Source organism: Sorex araneus, chromosome 2 (genome assembly GCF_027595985.1).
Source record: "Sorex araneus isolate mSorAra2 chromosome 2, mSorAra2.pri, whole genome shotgun sequence".
In the NCBI taxonomy this organism is placed as follows: domain Eukaryota; kingdom Metazoa; phylum Chordata; class Mammalia; order Eulipotyphla; family Soricidae; genus Sorex; species Sorex araneus.
In genome coordinates, this window is record NC_073303.1 from 119,191,614 (window position 1) to 119,213,100 (window position 21,487).

General features: G+C 38.9%; 1 protein-coding gene across 1 annotated transcript in view; it reads left to right on the forward strand.

Annotated features, from left to right (window-relative positions):
- Positions 1-21,487, forward strand: part of RSPO2 (R-spondin 2) — a 151,086-nt gene that overhangs the window by 85,030 nt on the left and 44,569 nt on the right. Inside the window, exons 4-5 of the mRNA XM_004607672.2 lie at positions 7,861-8,004; positions 10,555-10,743. Coding sequence (XP_004607729.1) covers positions 7,861-8,004; positions 10,555-10,743 — 333 coding nt within the window. The remainder of the gene's footprint in view (positions 1-7,860; positions 8,005-10,554; positions 10,744-21,487) is intronic.

Consider the following 21,487-nt stretch of genomic DNA (forward strand, 5'->3'; position numbering starts at 1 on the left):
CATGTTGCTCACATGCTCTGGGTTTGGTAGGAATTTATTACTCTAAGTGGACAAAGATCTAAATTTTAACCTGTCATTTGTTTTTGGTGGTGGTTGGGGACTCCCAGTTGGTGTTCTGGAGACCCAGGGGGCCATTCCAAGTGATTCTGTCAACTGGATATTTGTTCAATGTAAAGACTCGATGATGCAGTTCTGCTCAGGCCCTCATTGGCCACACTGGTGGTGCTGCAAAGCCTCTGGCCTGTACCCTGTGATGCTCAGGGAACCCTGTGGTCCAGACATCAAACTGGGGTCTACTGTATGCAAGGCATATACCTTGACTCCCAATGCATCTCTCTGATCCTCTGTTCTTAGCTTCTTTTCCTTCGTTTTGATTGTTACTTAAAATCACACAGGGTGAAAATAATTTATTTTGCCTTCTTTGTCTTGGAAACAAAGAAAATAGGTGAAATTGTCCACCCTCAGCAATTTAATTCTCACTAATGATCCCCTCTACTCAATGCCCCATTCATTCAAGTCAGTCTTCACTGGGCACATAATTCCAACATATGCGTGCTCTCCGTTGCCTCATAGTAAAGAGTCAGCTTCACCAACATGCTGCTTTCCCTCTTCTCTCCAAAACCTGCTCAACTGAGATTCCAAGCTCCACAGCACGTATTAATTCTCTACCACACATCAAAATTTGCATTCTTTATTATAATTTGTCAGGTCTTGATTTGATCCTCCAATAGGATTTGCAACCATGAGTTCCCTTCTATATTAAGATATGTACACTACATCTGAAAGCAATCTCATAAGCATTTAATTCATTTTTAAATGAAAAGGAATTGAAGTTTTTAATGACATTGCTATCAGTTCCCTTAGCAAGCACTGAAACTCAACCCTGTGTCCTGTGCTGTGTTGGAAATCAGGAGTTAGTTTACAGGCAGAAAAAGACAAATTAATTTTTTTGCTTATTTTTGGGTCACACTCGGTGATGCTCAGGGGTTACTCCTGGCTCTGCACTCAGGAATTACTCCTGGTGGTGCTCAGGGGACCATATGGCATGCTGGGAATCAAACTTGGGTTGGCCGTGTGCAAGGCAAACACCCTACCCGCTGTGCTATCGCTCCAGCCCCAATAAAGAAATTTTTAATGGCATGTTATTAATGTCTTTCTTCTCTGCCTCTGATGAGCCAGGCAAACACCGCTAAGATCCCTGATGCCAAATTGCAGTGCCCTGAAAAAGTCCTTTTTTATTAACTTTAGCACCTTCAGGGGGAAAAAGGTAGGTTCTATAATTTTAGATTCTCCAAAACTGGCACAATACCTGGCATGTACTCTATCCTTGAAGAATGCTTGGAATGAACCTGAACTGTGGTATAATTTGAGAAATGTTTTCATAGAGCTTGCCTGGGTGCCATGGGAAGAGGGTAATGGCCATCCAGTCTATTTTACTGTTTCTTGGCCAAAGCGACCCCCTCTGCCAAATGACAGTCCCATCAGACTCCATCTGGACTATTTGGCTACTTCAACCAATGCTGGCAGTCCTCATTTGGTGAAATACATTTTTGAGGAGGAACTGTAATTTAGAAGCATGTAAGTTGGCTCAATCAAGAGTATTGTATTTCTGGACAAGGATTTAAAGCCCAGATTTTTATGGAAATGTGCATGTCTAGTAAACTTGTATATACTTCTCTTATGCAGGATAATTTTATGATTTAAATATTTTATCATCCCATTGGTCTTCACAAATGCATTGGTTTTCAAAGTTACATCAGGATTTTTTCTGAACTGTTAATACAGTGGCTGTTTCTGGGGAGTAGGCTTAAGAGGTAATTGAGATTTTTTTAAAAAAGGGGTGGGGGGCATTTCTATGGTATTTCTACCTCCAAACCTCCTCCATGGTTTTGAATTTTTTAATGTGAGAATGCCATATTAAAAACATTAGTTGCTTTGAGTGCAGCTCCAATTATTTTAGAATAATAAGATAGAAGATTTTTTCCCCCTCAGCACCATGGGCTTTGCCCAGCTAATTCCAACACTATAGGGTCCAAACAGCACCAAATCACTGCCCATCACATTAAACCACAATCAAGTTGGTCAGTGATAGCTACCTGACCTAATCCACCTGACCACTCCTTCAGATCCACCCACCTCCCCACCAAAAACTTCTTTGAGAAGAGAGTGGCTACAAGGCCAGAGGAGAAATGGGACAAGGTAGCTAAATCATGGTGATTTTCCTACAAAGCAGAAAAGTTCATTTTCAGAGCAGTAGCCGAGCATGCCAGGGTTGTGTGTGGACTTGGGCTGATGAGGATGGTTTTCAGGTGCAGCTGGACATCAGCAGCAGATGACCAGTCTCAGTGATTTATGTAGTTGGTGCTTAGATTCAATGCTATTTGCCAGGAGATGAGTTGCATCCATGCAGGCTACTGAGGGTATGGACACCTCTGTGGGTATAATGTTGTGGTCAAGGCTGAAGGACTTCAGGAAGTTTGGAAGAGATACAGGTGTCAGAATGAGGCACCAAAACATTCATCTAAGTGTTCTCTTGAATGAAAGATGTTTGGATTTTTTTTTCCTTTTTGAGTGGAGTGGAAGAAAGTACCATTGATCATAAGACAAAGGTACTGACAAGAGATGGTCATGTGATTATGTATTTTGAAAGCGAAGGTATGACCAGTTAGTATTGTCCTGGAAAAAGTATAATTTCCTGCATTCAACTCTGAAAAGTTTTGTGGTGGGATTATACAGATTATAGTTCTTTATTTGTTCTTGACCCTTAACCAAAAGGGTCTATTACAACATTAATATTATTGCAGTTTACTATAAATTCAAGTGGTGAAAAATGTAGAAGGAAATGGTGTTTTCTGTTTTTTTTTTTTATTTTGGGGTACAGGTGGTGGTGCTTCCAAGTAGTGCTCAGGAGACCTGGCGATATTCCCAATGACAGCAGCCAATCAGGCCAGAGATTCAGTTCAAGGATCCAGGATGCAGAGCCTCTTGTGTCAGGATTTGTCCTGTGGTGTCAGAAATTATCTAGCACATCCCAGTGGTACTTGGGATTACTCCTGTCTCCAGCACTCTACCCAGTAATAATTAGGGGAACCTGAGGTGCCAGAGATAGAACCAGGGCCAGTCATATGCAAGACACCTACCTTGATCTTTGTATAATCTTTATACAACCTCTGGCCCTGTTTCAGTTTAAATATGCAAACACATTATTAGTATAAAATTAATTTGATTCATGTATCATATATATGTGTATATATGTATACACACATATATATGTATACACACATATATGTGTATATATATGTATACACACATGTATATGAGTTCAGGATGTAAGCGTGCAATGTGATTCAGTGGCTAAGAGCAGCCTCCCCAGGTTTGCCCAGAAGAGGAACAAAGAGACAAGGGACCACAGACTGATGGTCAAAATGACCCATTTAATGCAGAGCTGTTAGCATACTTATAGAACATCTGAAGCAGTTCGAGGTATAGAACTTAATGTAGGTGTGATTGATCATTTACAGAGGTAAAGCATTTCAGCAGAGACAATTCTTTTGGGGGGATTAACTCCATATGACATTGTCTCCCAGGGACATTATATTGCTTTTCTTTTTCTTTTTAGTTGTACATATTTAACAATTAAGTTTACTTATTACTACTTGGGCTGGAGCGATAGCATAGCAGGTAGGGTGTTTGCCTTGCATGCAGCCGACCTGGGTTCGATTCCTCCAACCCTCTCAGAGATCCCGACAAGCTAAGGAGAGTATCCCGCCCACACGGCAGAGCCTGGCAAGCTACCCGTGGTGTATTCGATATACCAAAAACAGTAACAAGTCTCACAATGGAGATGTTACTGGTGCCTGCTCCAGCAAATCGATGAGCAACAGGATGACAGTGATACAGTGACAGTGATTACTACTTGCAGTTATTTGGATTAACACAATACAAGTTATAAATTCCAAAACTTAGTGCTCTGGGCTCTGAGGACAAGCAAGTATTTTACTATAAATCCCAGACTAAGTTCAGCTTTTCCTCCTCCTCGGGGTCCTGTTTCTTAAGTGATAATCGTTTGCATCAAGACCGTGCTTTATTCTTTCTAGACTGTTCCATTTTGATGCCAGGGTAGCATTGCCACTCGCCCCAGGTCCATCCATTCCCATGGTGAAGACCCTCCTTTTTGGGGTGTTAGGAACTAGAGCAACCAAAGCCTGAGTCAAATAATTATAATGGCTGCCTAGCAGTAGATATATTTCAGAGTCAGTTAACTTCCAGACAGTAGGAGCATAGCACTGATGGTCTTGCTGTGCTTAAGCAAAGAATATTGCTCTATAGTAAAATATGAGAGAGTTATAGAGGAAATAGAAAAGCAAGTAGTTCACTGCAAATATAAAGTCCAGAGTTCCAGAGTTAACTAGAAATTTTGACTTATAAGTAACCAAGACTAATTTGGGGAATTATGACAATGAGAGGTAAAACACAAAGGAAAGGTTAAAGATAAACTTGGGAGATTATGGGTGTTTTGTAAGAGCTCTGTAAGTTTTTCTCTGGAGTGAGGAAAAGGGGCAATTCATGGATGAAGCTTAAAACACTTAGGGTCAATAACATATATATATACACATATGCATATATAGACATACATACACACACACATATATATACACATATATATGCGATTTAGAATTTCTTACTTCCTTCTCAAACTAAACTACTTCCTGTGTGCATAAACTTTTGTTGCATCAGGTCCTATGTATCCTGCAATTATCTTTTTCACTTAATAAATCTTAGAGCTTATTTTTGGCTATTGCTTATGCTTCATTTTGTGCTTTTGTATGACTATGGCACTCTGTGATTTGAACGCATCATACTTTTATTCTTCTTCCATTTGAGAAAAAATAATTTTTTTTCTAGTCAGATTTATGCCTGAAGAAGTCTTAAGAGACTTTATAGAGAATGATTGCTATTTCAGAAATTCCACATTCTATGAACTGGTAATAGGAACATGGAATGAAATGAGGAATGGGAGCTACAGTTAGAAAAAAAAATCAGGAAAATACCTTGTAAAATTATTTCCAAATGCTTGCTGCTTTAACTTTTGACCAAAAAGCTTATTGGTGTGAGACTTGTTTTAAATAAAAAATCAGACCTTATATATAACAGCAGATGTATGAAGTGGATTATATCCTTTCTTTTTTTTTTCATTTTTTTTTTCTTTTTGGGTCACACCCGGCAATGCACAGGGGTCATTCCTGGCTCATGCACTCAGGAATTACCCCTGGCGGTGCTCAGGGGACCATATGGGATGCTGGGATTCGAACCCGGGTCGGCCGCGTGCAAGGCAAACGCTCTACCCGCTGTGCTATCACTCCAGCCCCATATTCTTTCTTACTTAAAAAATTTATATATGCTTTGTTCTCTTCACTTTTTAGTTCTTTTTTTTATCATTTGGAATGTTTATCATCAATTCTTGGAAAATAATTCTGTGAACAGGAAAGTTTGCTAGCTTTTTAAAAAATATAGTAAGAAAACCTACAATTTGTGGACATGTACTCTTAATCATGTGTTTTTGACCACGCTTAAGAAACTACCAACCAGCTATTACCACCATTTCATTAAAACATAGGTTATAAAATTTAAAGTACCAATGATCTCTTTATGGGGTGACAAACTGTTCCGCCCCATGGTTCTGCTTTGCCTCAAAGATCAGTTGTGTATTTGACTATGGATTTTCATTCACACATAGTTGGTTTTCCAATTGTAGATTTGGTAACATTTTAGAAATTGATTGGCTGTTTCATGATGGTTATTTAATACACATAAAATTATTTGAACTCAACCTTGAAATGGAAACAGTTAACATTTTCTTCTTTATAGTTCTATAGGAGCTGCTATTATTATTTATTATGTATGTCCCTCTCACTGTCATCCCATTGCTCATCTATTTGCTGGAGCGGGCACCAGTAACGTCTCCATTGTGAGACTTGTTACTGTTTTTGGCATATCAGATACACCACAGGTAGCCTACCAGGCTCTGCTGTGGGGGCGAGAGTCTCTCAGTAGCTTGCCAGGCTCTCTGAGAGGGGCGGCAAACATGCAAGGCAAACACCCTGCCCTCTGTGCTATTGCTCCAGCCCATTATGTATGTAATCTATTAAAATATTTTTAAATAATACTTCCTGGCTATATATCTCAATTTTCATATTGAGTGGTTTCACACTTTAGATGCTTTTTCTTTTTCTTCTTTTTTTTTGGGGGGGTAAGGGTACTTTCAAGTACTACTTCGAAGTTGGGGGGGTGTAGAGGGAGGTGTATTGGAGTCAGGGGAGAGGACATTTAACTTAATGATTCAGTTACTAGGCCCCCAAAATGCTTTTTTGTATTACGAACACACCAAATACTATACTGGATCTCTGAGACATGTTTAATAAATATAGGAGATGGCATGTAAATTGCACAGAGCTTGTTAATTGCTATCAGTGTACTAATTATATTAGTTCATCAATATGAAGTGCCATCAATGAACTCTACAACAAGTAATATGCTACAGTACCTTAAAAACCTCACCAAATCTCCCAAACTTCTCTCCTTTCTGCTCCTTGAAAAGAAGTTTATTATATATTTTGCCTGGTGCAAGGCAGCGGTCTCTAGCCCAACGCTTATGGAATCTGACCCAGCATAGAGCCTATCAAGCATTGCTTCTTTGCAATGGGAATGTCCCAAACAGTACTCAGGGGCCACACTCAGACTTGATTAGTGGAATAGACAATTCAATGTTAGGGACCCCAGTTTATTTCCCCAGCTCCTAGTTTACCCTTTCATACTTGTGATAATGCATCTGAGTTAGTGGGAAGTATTTCTCATCTACTGTTGCTTCTATGCAGGCTATTTACATGAGCCAATCTATCTACATATATTATAAATCTTCACAGTAACTTTGTAAGGTTAGTGATTTTCCTTTTGGGTACAGGATTAAAAGAAAAAAAAAAAAAGGTCAGAGAGCCATTCCCAAAATTGGGACAGACTGAGCTGGGATTTAAACCAGGACATAGTCGATCTGGAAACACTTCTGTTTCACAAACAAAGTTACAAGAAGTTGAGGCAGTGTTTTAGAAAGAAAGAACAGATTTTGAAAGAATTCAGTTTGGGAATCTTTCAGAATCAATGCTAACAGCACTAGCAAGGGCACTTGATCTCTGTAAATCACAGGTTCCTTATTTGCAAACTCAGAGCATTACTGCCCAAGGTGTGGGTTATAGGAAGACTAAGTAAAACTGTTAGTAAAGCCTATGTCTTAGTGTAGATTCTCCTCACCCTCAGATGACCCCCTCCAAGTTAAGACATCCTCTGATGAAAGTAGATGACAGCATTAGGGATGCCAGTAAATTGAATTAAAAATTTTTTTCAAGTAAATTAAAATTTTAATTGGATTAAAATTAAATTTAAAAGAATTTTAATTTACTGTCTTGAAACAGAAGATACTGATTAGAGTCTTCCCATTGTGCTTTTCATTCTAAGTCTTTTGAAGGGCAGAATAGATTTCAACCCCAGCAGCAATGTACTTTGTACTGGTTGTTGTTTTCTTTCTCTTTTTAATCCTTTGTTTTTATCCCATTTGGAGTTACAAGAATTGCTGAGGGGTCTCACGCTGCCTAGGGCCGCACACTTGAATTTTGTCTCAGTCAAGAGGTAGGAATGATTTAGAGTGAGATCATAGAAGGAATATTAGGATTGAAATGAGTTACACACATATCTTTTTGACCAGTAGAATTTCGATTGCGCTAACTGGTAAGTTTATGAGCTTGTGTTTGCATAACAAGTAAATTTCTTTGGCTGAAATTTTCTTTTTCTCTTTAAAATTGTTTTTAGGATGCAGGATAGAAAACTGTGATTCTTGCTTTAGCAAAGACTTTTGTACCAAGTGCAAAGTAGGCTTCTATTTGCACAGAGGTCGTTGCTTTGATGAATGTCCAGATGGTTTTGCACCATTAGATGAAACCATGGAATGTGTGGGTGAGTCATTTTTCATGTAACTTTCAAACTTCAACTTTTATTTTAACACCTGTGTCTTGAAAAACAATGCATGCTAGCTATATTCAAACTGAAATTAGATTTTTGATGTAATTCTAATAAAAAAGTGGTTCCCTTGTTTCTGATCAGAATTAAAAATTAAGTTCTTCACTAACTTTCTGAATTTTATAGGAATCTGAATATTGGGCAGTCTCATTATTTCCACACTTCTGCCAATTTTGTTAGCTGTGTATTTGCTAGATTAATCAATTTAAGTGCTAATAGCATTGTTTTTTTCATTGTATCAGAATTTATCTCTTTTTATCTTAATAAATTGATGGTTAGAGACACTTTTAGAAGAAAAACAATTTTCAAGCAGTAATATAACTATCACTTTTGTTCTGTGCATTAATAAAGATAAGTTGGAAAGAAATGTACCATTGATTAAATGTATTCATTAGGAAAATGCTAGTATGTTATATATCTAAAACGTGTAATTTATATATTAATATGCTGCAAATAAAAATTAGGATATATACTTTTTACATGATATGCTTTTTGAGTGTTTGAAAACTTTTAGATAATTTTATATTAGCTATTAAAAGGTAAGATCTGCCTCCCTTAGGATATAATGCTTAAATGGACATTTCCTGCATGATTACATGTATTGGCATCTGCATCCCCGATACACTCCTGACATTTCTGGATTTGATTAGACATTATATATCTGACATGATGTGCAACATACCTATTAAGATACTTTCTAGAGTTTAAGAATAGAGGCTGGAGATAATCAATCACTTTTTCTTCACAAAATTGTTCTAAAATAGAAATTTGAAAGCTTGTACAACACACCCCTAAATGAGAGGCTTTTGAAGAAAGGTATAGATACGGTTTTGTTTACATGTGAGCTAATGAATTCCTATTAAGAAAGGCATTAGATGAACATGTTCAGGATGATGAAATTGCTTTTGGGAGGGAAGATTCACCCATTACAAATTTTCAAAGGAAATACTTAAGAAACTCTGAAATATAAACATATTAAGAAAGCCCTGTGAATTTCCCTGAATAAAATTCTAAAGTAGATTTGAAAGGGCTGAGTAACCATGACTGCCTAAATCTGTAATATTGAAATATTGTGTGTGGAATCTGTGTCTGAGTATTCATCACAGACTGAATGAAGTGAATGAATGCCTGAGTGAAGTCACATTGTAATGGCAAATTTGAGATTTAATTTTGCATACCTTTATCCCAATCCCACATTCTACCCACCTTCAAGGGGATTGGAGAATAGCCTATTGTTCTAATATATGAACTTACAAAAGAAAAAACTAAAATGCTTTCCGTGGCCAGGGAAAACAGACATTTTCAAATATTTGGTTAGGGTAAGAGAGATAATGCATCACTTTCCTTAAACACTTCAGACCTGGGTTTAATCCCATATATGGATCCCGGAGTGATCTCTGAGTACAGAGCCAGGAGTAAACCCTGAGAATAGTCGGGTGTGGCCTGGAAACTAAAATACAAAATAAAATCAAATATCGGTCATATATATCTTTTCACTTTTCAAACTGTAGTGATGTATAGCTTCAGTTTAGGAAATAAAATACCTCTTATAGATTCCAAACACCCACTAAAAATGCCAAGACAATCATAAAATACAAAACAAACTCCCATCCTTTCTACCATGTCACTGTCACTGTTATCCCATTACTCATTGATTTGTTCAAGGGGCACCAGTAACGTCTCTCATTGAGAGACTTACTGTTACTGTTTTTGGCATATCCAATATGCATGGGTAGCTTGCCAGGCTCTGCCGTGCAGGCTCGATACTCTCAGTAGCTTGCCCGGCTCTCGGAGAGGTGCAGAGGAATCGAACATGGGTTGGCCTCGTGAACCCATGTACTTTCAAAAATCACATAGTGAGTCTTTCACAGGTGGGCATAAAAGCATTGAGAATTAAACGATACAACTTTCTCTCCTGTCATAGTATAACCATAGTATTCTATTATAGATTTTAACTGTTGAATATTTTAAAGATCATGTTTTAAAAATTAATTTTTTAGAACTGATATCTCAGTGCTTTAAATAGATGAATCCATTGAATACTGAATCAAGACAAGTAGAGAATACTAGTGTTTTGCTGTTGTTTTTATTGTTGTTATTTTAATTTGGGGAGGGGCATCCCTAGCAGGGCTGAGTGCTTCCTCCTGGCTCTGTGCTCAGAGTTCACTCCTGGTAAGGCTCAGGTTGCTATATAGGTTGCTAGGGATTGAACCCAGGTCTACTATGTACAAGCCAACCACCCTAATCACTACTGTTTCTCAGTGTGAGAATAATAGCTTTTGAATGACATATATTGCAGTTGTTTATTGTAGATGAAAGTATTAAAACTCCCCAAAGGCAAACATAGGTCATTGAGGGCTGCATAATTTAAATTTTGCCTCTGATGGTAGACACATGGAAAAATATTGCTTGCTAATCTGGATAACAGGATGACACAGAAATATCAAATTGTTATCTCTTGTTTTATTTTTTTTTAACTTTTATCAGAAGGATGTGAAGTTGGTCATTGGAGTGAATGGGGAACTTGCAGCAGAAATAATCGCACCTGTGGATTTAAATGGGGTCTGGAAACCAGAACAAGGCAAATTGTGAAGAAGCCAGCAAAAGACACAATACCTTGCCCAACAATCGCTGAATCCAGGAGATGTAAGATGGCCATGAGGCACTGTCCAGGAGGTAAGTGCTTTGAGTTCTCTTCCGAAACACCCTGAATCCCAATAGGATTCTCTAGAAGGGAAATTATATAATAACATGGGGTGAGATGGCGAAGTGCCACACGATACTGATTGAGAGACGTATTGTGAAAAATACAAAGTGGATATTACATTTGTTTTCTCAACATCTCAACCGTAACTTAGAAGAGTAGCAGGGTTCAGTCAAAGTCTGCACGGACACATATTTTGCTTATTTAAATTTTTGACAATGTACCATCAAAAAAAGATGGGGGGATTCTTATGCAATCAGGGGTTTGCAGATGTTGCTCTGGGGGAAGTGTTCAATTTTGACGTGAGAGAAGTTTAGATTCAAAAGGTTTGTGGAATCTGTAAAGTCATTGGCATCATTACTAGTTGAAGATGACAACTTAAAATAAACTTGCCCGAACACTGGGGGGAGTAAATGTTTGTCTTAATGTTACCACAATCCGTTGCTCCTCTTTGTTTTGATAATAATTTGTAGAAAACAGCTACTGGTATGTGTTTGTTTATTCCTGTCTTTCTAGTAATTGTGCTGATTTGCAGTAATTATTCTGTAATAACAGGATTAGGTCCATTTACAAATTAGGAGACAAGTACATAGTTCAGGTGCTGGCTGAAGCTGAGTCAGTATGTTGAAATGCAGCGCTGAGCCATCACTCTAGTTCTTAAAGCATAATCGCTTGTTAACTGTTTATCTTGCCGCCAGCGGATGCTGCGCTGCCAGTGATGAAGTCGGGGTTTTTCTAGTGCACAAAATAAAAAAGCAAAGAGGAAGGTTGTCTTTGGAAAGTTTCCCTATAAAATAATCAAAACTTTTGTTTGCCTTCATTCCTGTTGGTGGGGCACAGCGTTTCTGCTTTGTAGCGATGGCTCGGAGAGAGAGCGAGTGAGTGGGCAAGCAGAAATCTGCTTAAAATGGATTTCGACCCATGTTAGGCAGGCTCATAGAGGTCTATGATCCATGGAGAAAGACAAAACTTTTGAAGACTTGATGACTCCAGCCAGTCTTTGAGAGAACTATTAGATCCAGATTCAGAAGCTACTATTAGGAAAGCCGCGTTTCCTCTTGAATTAATTTTGCTTTTCTTTGCTGGCCCTTTGAAACAACATTTTTTTGGGTCTGCATTTCACTAACAAGGATGGTTTTGTTCACTTAAACTGGGTATTTTTCAGTCAAAATATAAGAAAATATTTTCTTACAAAACTAATAAGCCACTTCTTGGATAGCTGAGAGCATTTAACCTGCAACCCTGCGCTTAAAAACAAACCTGATGTATTCAGGTATTGGAAATAAAGACTTTCTTTGTTGTATATTGTTTATATAACTATCCCCCCATTCCTCTTCCCACTACGTGGTCCCCCCAATTGTGGTTTACGTTAATAGCAAAAATTAACCTGAAAATGCTCCCTAACAAACATGCTTATGTGTAACAAGAGCCAGCCCATTTTCTTTTCCTCCAAAATGATTTTGACCCAGAGTTCCTTTTGTTTGAGAATTTTATAGATGGCAGCTAGATTCTTGACCTGCAGTGGTCTGCATTTGTATTTTAGTCTCCAGGAGTTTACTCTCTTAATAGACTAGATTCTGATAATGTCAACAGCTTAAATTATGTCAAAACAAATGCTTTTACATGATCTCCTAGGATCTTCTTTTTGACAAGTGAACACGTAACAAATTCTGATTGAATTTGCATTTAAACTTTATCATGTACTGTTCACTAAAAGAGACAGGCTAATTCCTGCATCTATACTTTAAGCTGAATAAATTCAATCTTGTTAGATAGCCCTTTACCTTTGTGATTCTCACAAGTGCTATTGTAATTTGCTGCATCGAATGAGAGCTCAAGTAGGATGGTTGGTAGAAGTGAAAAACTTGCTCTGCAATAAAGAACTTCTAGTTGCAAATGTAGGAAATAAAAACTAGAAAATGAGCTTTGGAACTTGAGCACCAATTACCAAAAATTGGCATAACTTCCAGCAGAGTATCCCACCTTGCCTCAGGTGAGAGAGGGAAAAGTTTCTTTCTTTGGTAGTTCACGGTGATTAATGGAAGAATGGAGACGAAAACCACTTTATCCCATTTTACATCTTGATTTGATTTCAGTGATCTGCTTTGACAAACCATGCAAAAATGTAAGTCGTAATCAGGTTGGGAATACAGGCACTTTTCAGATCTTTGCCACATATGTATGGATTTTTCTCCTGTCGGAGCCAGCCTTAACCTGATTGCACACAAATGCAGCCTTCACCTCCTTCCCACTGAGGTACAGCTCCATTAACGTGAGCTGCTTTTGGTTACTGGAAGGCATAAATGAGAGGTCAGCGTAATGGAATAGCCTCTAAGTGTATAAGATACCACACTGAAAACTATTAAAAAGGAAAAAAATAAATGGCTGTAGGATCTCAGAAACAACAAGGACTGCGTGAGTCTGGCTTTCTTCGTAATTGTCACAGGCTTATTTGCTTTTGAAAGAAATGCCTGGAGATTTCTTAGGCCATGGATGAATTTACTCCTGTAATTGACTCAGTCTTCATTCCTGAGCTTTTCTTTCTTGATTAGTTATCTCTTCTTTCATTTCTGATTGCAAAATGCAGTTCCTTGGACTTTTCCGACCCTTGTTTTTCAGGATTCTACTGTGATAATCAGGAGATCTGGGTTTCTGTACTCTGTCAACTCATTAATTCTGTGACCCTTGGCAAGTCACTTAACCTCTCTTGGCCTCTATTTCCTCATTCGTAAATCGAGGGTATCGGGGTAGGTGATCTCTAAAGTCCAGTCTGGTTCTAAAATGCAACAATTATAAGACTAATTGCCAAAGGATACAGGCGTATTCTGGGCCTGTGTGAAGGCTGAGGAAGGCATCTGTCAGCCTCTGAGCATCGTTTCATAATCAAAGAGTACAACCTGTTTCCAGCAGCAGTGCTGTTTGTGCATTTGCTCAGCCTGCAGTCTGGTAGCTCTCACCCTTCTCTTCCTGCCTCTTTTGAGCATACTCAATGCTCAAAGACCAAGGAAAATCTTAATTCTGCCTGTATTCCATGGTTTGCTACTGAGCTAGGAGGAGGATGAAGAAATAGAAAAGAAAATAAAAGTGATCAATTTCATGGAGAAAATAAATGTAGCAGGAGGTAGAGGAAAAGTTATGATCATTGGGTATATGACATGAGGAGAAAAAAAATGGACTACATGTAGGGTATTGTATCATTGCTGCATATAACTATTTCCAACCACCTCTTCCTTCCAGTGCAATATATTAATTGAATATATCCCTTAGGGCCAATCTATTATTATCTAATCTGCAGCTTTCAAAGGAGGAATGTTGAGTCTGGACTATGTCATACCTTAGATAAAATATTCATGGATATTTTGAGCATCTAAAAGGAATCTTTGGATGTTTTATGGATTCTCATTGCCTCCCTCTCTGTATTTGAAAAGAACCGAGAGAGAGCAGGGATGACTCATACTGGTCTAAGGCGATCCACAGCAAGCCTTCTAGTCACCAAACCAACATCACCTGGCTACCCAGGATACTTATATTTACTTGTCTCTTCCTGGTCTTTATGATAAAAATCAACAATAAAGCCATGGTTGCCTAACATCAAATTGACCAACCTTAAGCTGCGTCTCCACCCCACCATATCATTTTACTTTTGCTCTAAATAAATACCATTTTTTACCCCAGAAACACTCACTTCCTGCCATCACCACTCCTTCTCAAGGACTCCCACCTTGCCATAGTAAAAAATACCCGAAAGCACTTTTTATAAATGCCAAAGCGTTTGAAACACTGGGTTTGCTTTGACACTGAGCCCTGAGCCCCCAGCCCCCACCTCCCAGGAAGAGTGCCTTTTTCTTTTCATATTTGAGGTTCACTGGTTCTTCATTCCTGTAAAAAAAGAAAGTGTGCCTTCAAGATTTCTTTTTCCATTCTCAGTCTCCTCTAGTCAGCAAGCACTCTTCTCCGAGCAGACCTTGAGATGAGTCACATCCAACATCATCTGGCCCCACGGAAGTGCTGAGAACTGAATTGCACTCCCACAGCTCAGGAGTAGTGGCTGTCGTGGCTCCAGGCCCAACAATCTTTTTCTTTCCCCACCCATTTAAGCAGACTATTAAAGCAGGATTTTTTTTTTTGGTTACTAATGTTTGTTGGTATGGTGCCACACCCAGCAGTGCTCAGGAATCACTTATGACAGTACTCAGGGTACTGTGTAGGGTACTGGCTGACTACATGCAAGGCAAGCAGCCTAGCTGCTGGTCTATCCTGCTCCCTGTTAAAGTACTTCAGTGATGCTGTGACATACAGTCAGAGCTGTCCTTCTAATTCACAACTGTTTCACCTGGCCTTTCCAGTGAGTGACCATAGTGTATACTTAAGTAGGAGCTCTCCTTAAATGCCTGCTTGACAGTCTTTCGGCTTGAAAATAATTTCTCATGAGATATTACTTTTGATGCTCCTCTTTAAAGTGGCTTCAAGCTTAGTAGGCAAAAAAAAGGAAATATTATTTAGTAACTTCTAGAACCTTAATCTCTGCACACATCTACCTTTAAAAGGCAAGAGTACTAAGAGGTCTCTAATCTCTGTTTTCTATCTGTAAACTGACAACAACATGTGGACTAGGTATTAGATAATATAACAAAAGATGGTTGTAGATTGTGATGGATTAAACTGAGAGCAGGAAATAAGCACGTTTTCAGTAGGATAGGGTCAAGAAAATATGCTTTAGACATATGTTCTTTATTTCTCTACATTTTGTTTACATTTGAGTTGCAATTTATGTGGTCTGTTTTATTCATGCCAACCTCAAGAGCAGTTTGGAAAGAGGATAAGAGAAAAACCTTTTTCTTTAGAAAATTTTAGATGTCAGGAATGTTGGTAGTGTAGTTTTTCTATGTGGAGAATATCTAAAAAGTGGGAAATTCTTTTTTCCTTTTGTTTGCTTTCTCAAATAGTTTGTCTTAGTGACTTTAAACAAAACTACTTCCCAGATACTCTGGGAATATAGAAAAGTTGTAATGTTTAATACTTATAAACTAAGATAGGTACCAATAAGCAGTCACATTTTGATGGTTAACATAAAATATGTGGGCGGGACTTGAACCTCACTGAGTGATGTTCAGGGCTAACTTCTAGCTCTGAACTCAACAATCACTTCTGGCAGTTTTGAGGGACCATGTGGTTGCTGGAGATCAAACTCAAGTTGGATACATGCAAAGCAAGCACCTTACCCACTATTCTACTCTCTGGCCCCTATTAACATACAAAATTGCTAGTTAACAAAGATCCACCAAATTTCTCTTCATAACTTAAAAGTGTCTAAAATTCCTGGTGGCTGGAGCAATAGCATAACTGTTAGGGCATTGTTCTTGCATATAGCTGACCTGGGTTCTATTCCCAGCATCCCATATGGTCCCCCAAGCACCATCAGGAGTAATTCCTGAGTGCAGAGCCAGGAGTAATCCTGTGCATCTCTGGGTGTGACTCAAAAAAAGCAAAAAAAAAAAAAAAGTGTCTAAAATTCCTGGATGAACATCCTTAACAGTGAACTTTTTAGGTGGTGCCTTGTGCTGTAGCTCCTACCTCACTGTATTTCTTCCCACTTTTACACCCCCCCCCCGCCAACACACACACACACACACACACATACACACACACACACACACACACACCTTTTAATATTTTCCACTAATTTCCTGAAAAGTGGTGGGGGATAACTATTGGCATCTGCTGGTGGTATAGGATTCTGTTGCTTTTGTGTTTTTAGTCTTGATTATTTCAGATTTCCTCATTCTCATATTTTATAAGGAAAGGGTTTGGGGTGGTAAAAGAGCAGAAAAGTGGGAACTGTGATGTGGATGGGAGATCATAAAACATGCAGAGGGGGGGTTCAGTGCAGTTCAGACACAGACATAAATGTTGCAGGGAGAGTTGAGCACACGTGTGGGTGAGGGTGAGGGGGTGAGTGGAGCACAGCTGCTCCTCCCAGTTTCATTTTGAGCCTGTCCCAGTGCCAGCCTTGCTTGCCAGAGGGGCTGGAGCGCACGAGGGTGCAAGAAACCACACCTTTGTGCCATTCACTACAGCTTCCCATCTGGGATCTCTGCTAGTTCGATTTAATTATAGTCTGGAGCAACATGTACTAGTTTCTTTTATGGGGACTTGTAAAAAGGATTTCTCAACTACGTATGTGACCAAGGGCCCAGCATCCTCCATGCAACAAGGCAAGGACAGGAAAATTCCAAAAGGGGCCTTGCTTTTATGAATTTTACACAGCAGTAAGCTACTCTGATCTTAATGTAAAATATATAAAAAACCATTTCACCACACTCTAAAATAAAAACAACTTTAATAGGACACACATGGTGTCTGTGGTAGATTTTTCTCTTCCTTGCACAGGGAACTGCACCCAGACTCCTTGTGAGATAAGCAAGTTTCAAGATGCCCGATGGTTTCTCAGAACAACTTTTTCCATCAGACACCTCTTTGGGATCTTTAAGTGGTGATGATAAGGAAAGGGTGGGCAGTTGGCTCATTGAGATTTCCTGTAACTCCTCCACCAGCTGTTGAGCTGTCCTAGCGCTCATGTATGGATCTCTTCCAGGATCAAGGAAACATTTTAATGGAGATAAGGATGGAGGTTTTGCTTCAACCCCCAGTGTAATTCATGTTGTTATCATACAGCAGGGGCAAAATGGTAAAATTATTTCATGCAAGCAGAAAGGGCAAAATCATTCAGGTAGCATAAGTCCCTATCATTAATTTAAACTCAAAGTGAAAGGCAATATTTCCTGCTTATTATCTGACCTGCCTAGATAATGCTTGTACCCAGTATTTATCTGTGTCAATACTCTTTTCATGCATTTAAGACTTTGGAAATGAGGAATAAAGTATTTAAATTCCTATAGTCAAGATATTTAATGATTGATGTTATGCTTTTATATCATACCCATTACTTAAGAGACTTAATGATAACTCATGTAAAAAGTTATTACTAAGATAACTAATGTAAAATATAATTGAAAATATAATGTAAAAAATAATTAAACTAGGAAAAGTTTAGAATTTGAGCTCAAGACCAGTAAGTAAATACAATAGACCAGTTGGCTATTTGTTGGTTAACCCTGAGTTTGAATCTGGTAAAAATTTGAACTAGTCCAAGGGAAAAAGTTGTTATGAACATGAAACAAATGATTGTAAAATGTAATATCAACTCATTTTGGAGGAAGAATGTCATATATGCATAAGTATGCACACATAAATGTTTGACACATTTAAAACTCATGAAATTCACAAATATGAACATATATATTAACCCTAACCACTCAAATTTATCACTGTTACTGTCATCCCGTTGCTCATCAATTTGCTCCAGCGGGCACCAGTAACGTCTCCACGGTGAGACTTCTTGTTACTGTTTTTGGCATATCAAATACACCATGGGTAGCTTGCCAGGCTCTGCTGTGCGGGCGAGATACTCTCAGATGCTTGCCGGGCTCTCTGAGAGGGGCAGAGGAATCGAACCCAGGTCGGCTGTGTGCAAGGCAAATGCCCTACCCACTGTGCTATCGCTCCAGCCCCACTAAAATTGTATATTTCTTAAATATGTATGATAAATGCATGCATAGATATATGCACATGTGTGATCATATGAATACTTGTGCATTAAGGTATATTCTTATGTGTGGGGTAGATGGAGCCTGCATCACAGGATCAAGGATATTAATGCTAATTCTCACAAGAAAGAAAACATTCTTAGATAAACATTAAGCAAATTTATCAACTAGGGAATAACATTTAGAATACCAAACAGTATGGTGGACATTGTTGTCATAACATTCTTATCATAAAAGTGAGTCCCCAGAAGGCAGAAGGCACAGACTGGGAGCATTATTTCTGTGCTGAAATTTGAAGAAATAATTTGTGAAATATGATTGGGTATGGCTATGGGTGATATGTGCTTAGGACTTTTTGACATAGTTGCATTTGAATGGAATCATCCAGCTATTTCTAATGGTGAATATTAAATATGTTTAGCATTTCATAGTATGAGCTAGAAAATGTGCATTAACATTGAAGGTCAGTTATCTTTGGACTTGTCCACTGTCTTTTCTATATAGCAGGATTTTCATAAGATTAGGAATTGCATGTTTTGGGAGCCATTTCTAGTAATTATTTCAAGCTCTGAATTAGTACTTAACATAACCTTGTATGATTTTTATTCCCTAAGGGTGGCCCTCAGCTATGTTATTTTTAATGTCATTGGACGTGAGAGAATAAGTGAATTAAAGAGTCAGTGCTTACTGAAGTCAGTTAACTTTATTAGACTATGATAGAAAATGCTTTGTAATTTCTCTTTTGAATTTCTAATTTTTCTCTTTCTCTAATGATTCTGGTAGCTAATGTTGGAGCCGAATTTTTAATGCAGAGAAAAACGTTGCAATTTTTTTCTGCAATTGAAATTGCCATGTCTGTAAGTTCACCAAATCAATTAAACATATATTAATTGGGCTGAGAGATAGTACAGAGGGCATGATGCTTGTGTTGAATACAGCCAACCATGGTTATATCCTCAATACTCACTATGGTTCCCCTGTAGTAGTTGGAAATGATCCCTGAGTTCAGAACCTGGAGCACTTATTTATACCAAAAATTAAATATTTATTCATATTTTTAAAGAAATATAACATTGTAGGTCAGAGCGATAGCTGGAAGGGCCAAGTGCATGCTTGGCATGCTGAAAGTCCAGATTTGATCCTTGGTACCAGGGTCTCTGAGCACATCTGGGAGTGACTTCCAGACAGAGCTAGTAGTACTCTCAAGCCACCAGGTGTGGCCCCCAGTCTTCTATCCTTGTACCCAAATGGCAGAATTGGAAGTGGGGTATGGTACAAATATACTTAGAGTCTGCTTAGGAAAGAAACATGTGCATTACAAAATCCCTCCACCCCCTGAATTCCTGTTCTTTGCTTGCCCATTTTCCCCCTGGAGAAACCTGTGCCCTCTTGAACACATCCTTCTCACTTTCCCTCCCCTCACATCTTTCTAAATAAGTTTCAGTAAAAAGCAATCTTGTGTCACCAAAAAAAAAATTGCAAAACTGAATTTATAAATGTGGGTCAATATTCTTCCAGACCTTGATATTACAGGGGAAAGCATCACTTTCTAGCTGTGTGGGCAGGGAACACTTCCTGGGGAGCAAAACTTAAAAATATACGAGGAGTGTGTGGGTGGAAGGCATGTTCAAAAGGGAGGAGATTCTGTCAGACAGAGAGAACATTGTGGGGGCTAATAGCCATGCCCAAGGGTGCCTCTTGGGGCCAGGGCAGGGTGAGCCCAGAAGAGCCACACTAAGCTCCGAGTTTTGTGAATGCAAGTCACAAAAAGAGTAGAAGCCGCAAACTGACTGAGATTGGTGATATGAAGGAGGCAAGATTTATTTTATTTTCTAACCAGGCCAACAAGAAGTTTCACAATGGAGATGTTACTGGTGCCCGCTTGAGCAAATCGATGAACAATGGGACGACAGTGCTACAGTGCAGTGCTTCTAACCAGGCTAAAGTTGTCTGAGATTTTTGAGCAGGGAGGTAACTTAGTAGAGAGCTAATTGAAGTGTTTGGGAAGGTGTAAAGGGTAGGGAGAGAGCTTAAAGGACTGCAGAATATGCTTTTCTTTTTAATTGAGGAAGCCCAGATTTCGTCCCTGGAAAACAACCTTTGAACACAGGGATGGGTGTGATCCAAAAAAGAAAAACAAGAAAGAAAGTGAAGGAAAGCTATATATTTTGAATTTAGGATAGATGATCATTAAACGGTTGTTTGGGTTAATTAATAATGCTTATGGGTTTTTTTATTTATGAATTTTTCTCTTAGGTCTACTTTTGGTGAGGAATATTGGATGTCCTTGATTTGTCCACTGTGATCCCTGTGTCTTTCTCTGCCAACTTTCTGAAACTACTCACTCCCCAGTTTGTTTTGGTGCTATTTATTTATATCAAAACACATTTTTCATTCATCTCCACTGAACTATATTTGGTTCTTACTGCTGTTTCCATTTGTTACTTGCAAACCCTTTTAGATATATTACTCCATATTACCTAGTTTGCAGTATTAACCTTATAATGAGTTTCACAACATACTGACTAGCTTAGGGGACCCTGAAAACGTAAAGTATCACTGTATCACTGTGGTCCCATTGCTCATTGATTTGCTTGAGCAGGCGCCAGTAACATCTTCATTCATACTTGTCACGTTTAGGGTCAGAGGAATGAGTTCCATTATTATTACTGTTTTGGGCATATCTAATATGCCACAGGTATCTTGCCAGGCTCTACCGTGCAAGATTCTGCATTGTTCTTTTCCAGGAGCTTTGCTTTATAGTCTCTGAATCTTGGCCGTTGATGAGATTACATGGCACTGGGGGGCAGTTTGTGGGTGTGACTGCCAAGCTACTGGAAAACAGGGAATCTGGGTGGAAGAGGCCCATCCTGATCCGAGCAGGCTTGGAGATCTCAGCCATGGGTCCTGCATACCTGGGTACCTCTGTTGGTTCCTTCATGAGTGAGGCTTGTTCAAGTGTGTGGAAAGTGACTTTGAGCATGGCTGTGGCTGGGTTCTGGAGGTTTTTGGTTGCCAGGGCTCTGCTTGGGGCAGGGAAGGAAACTCAACCTGCCCCCCTCTGAGGGGCCCTGGTGAAGACAGCCTGGTGTGGGAGCAAGAGATTCTG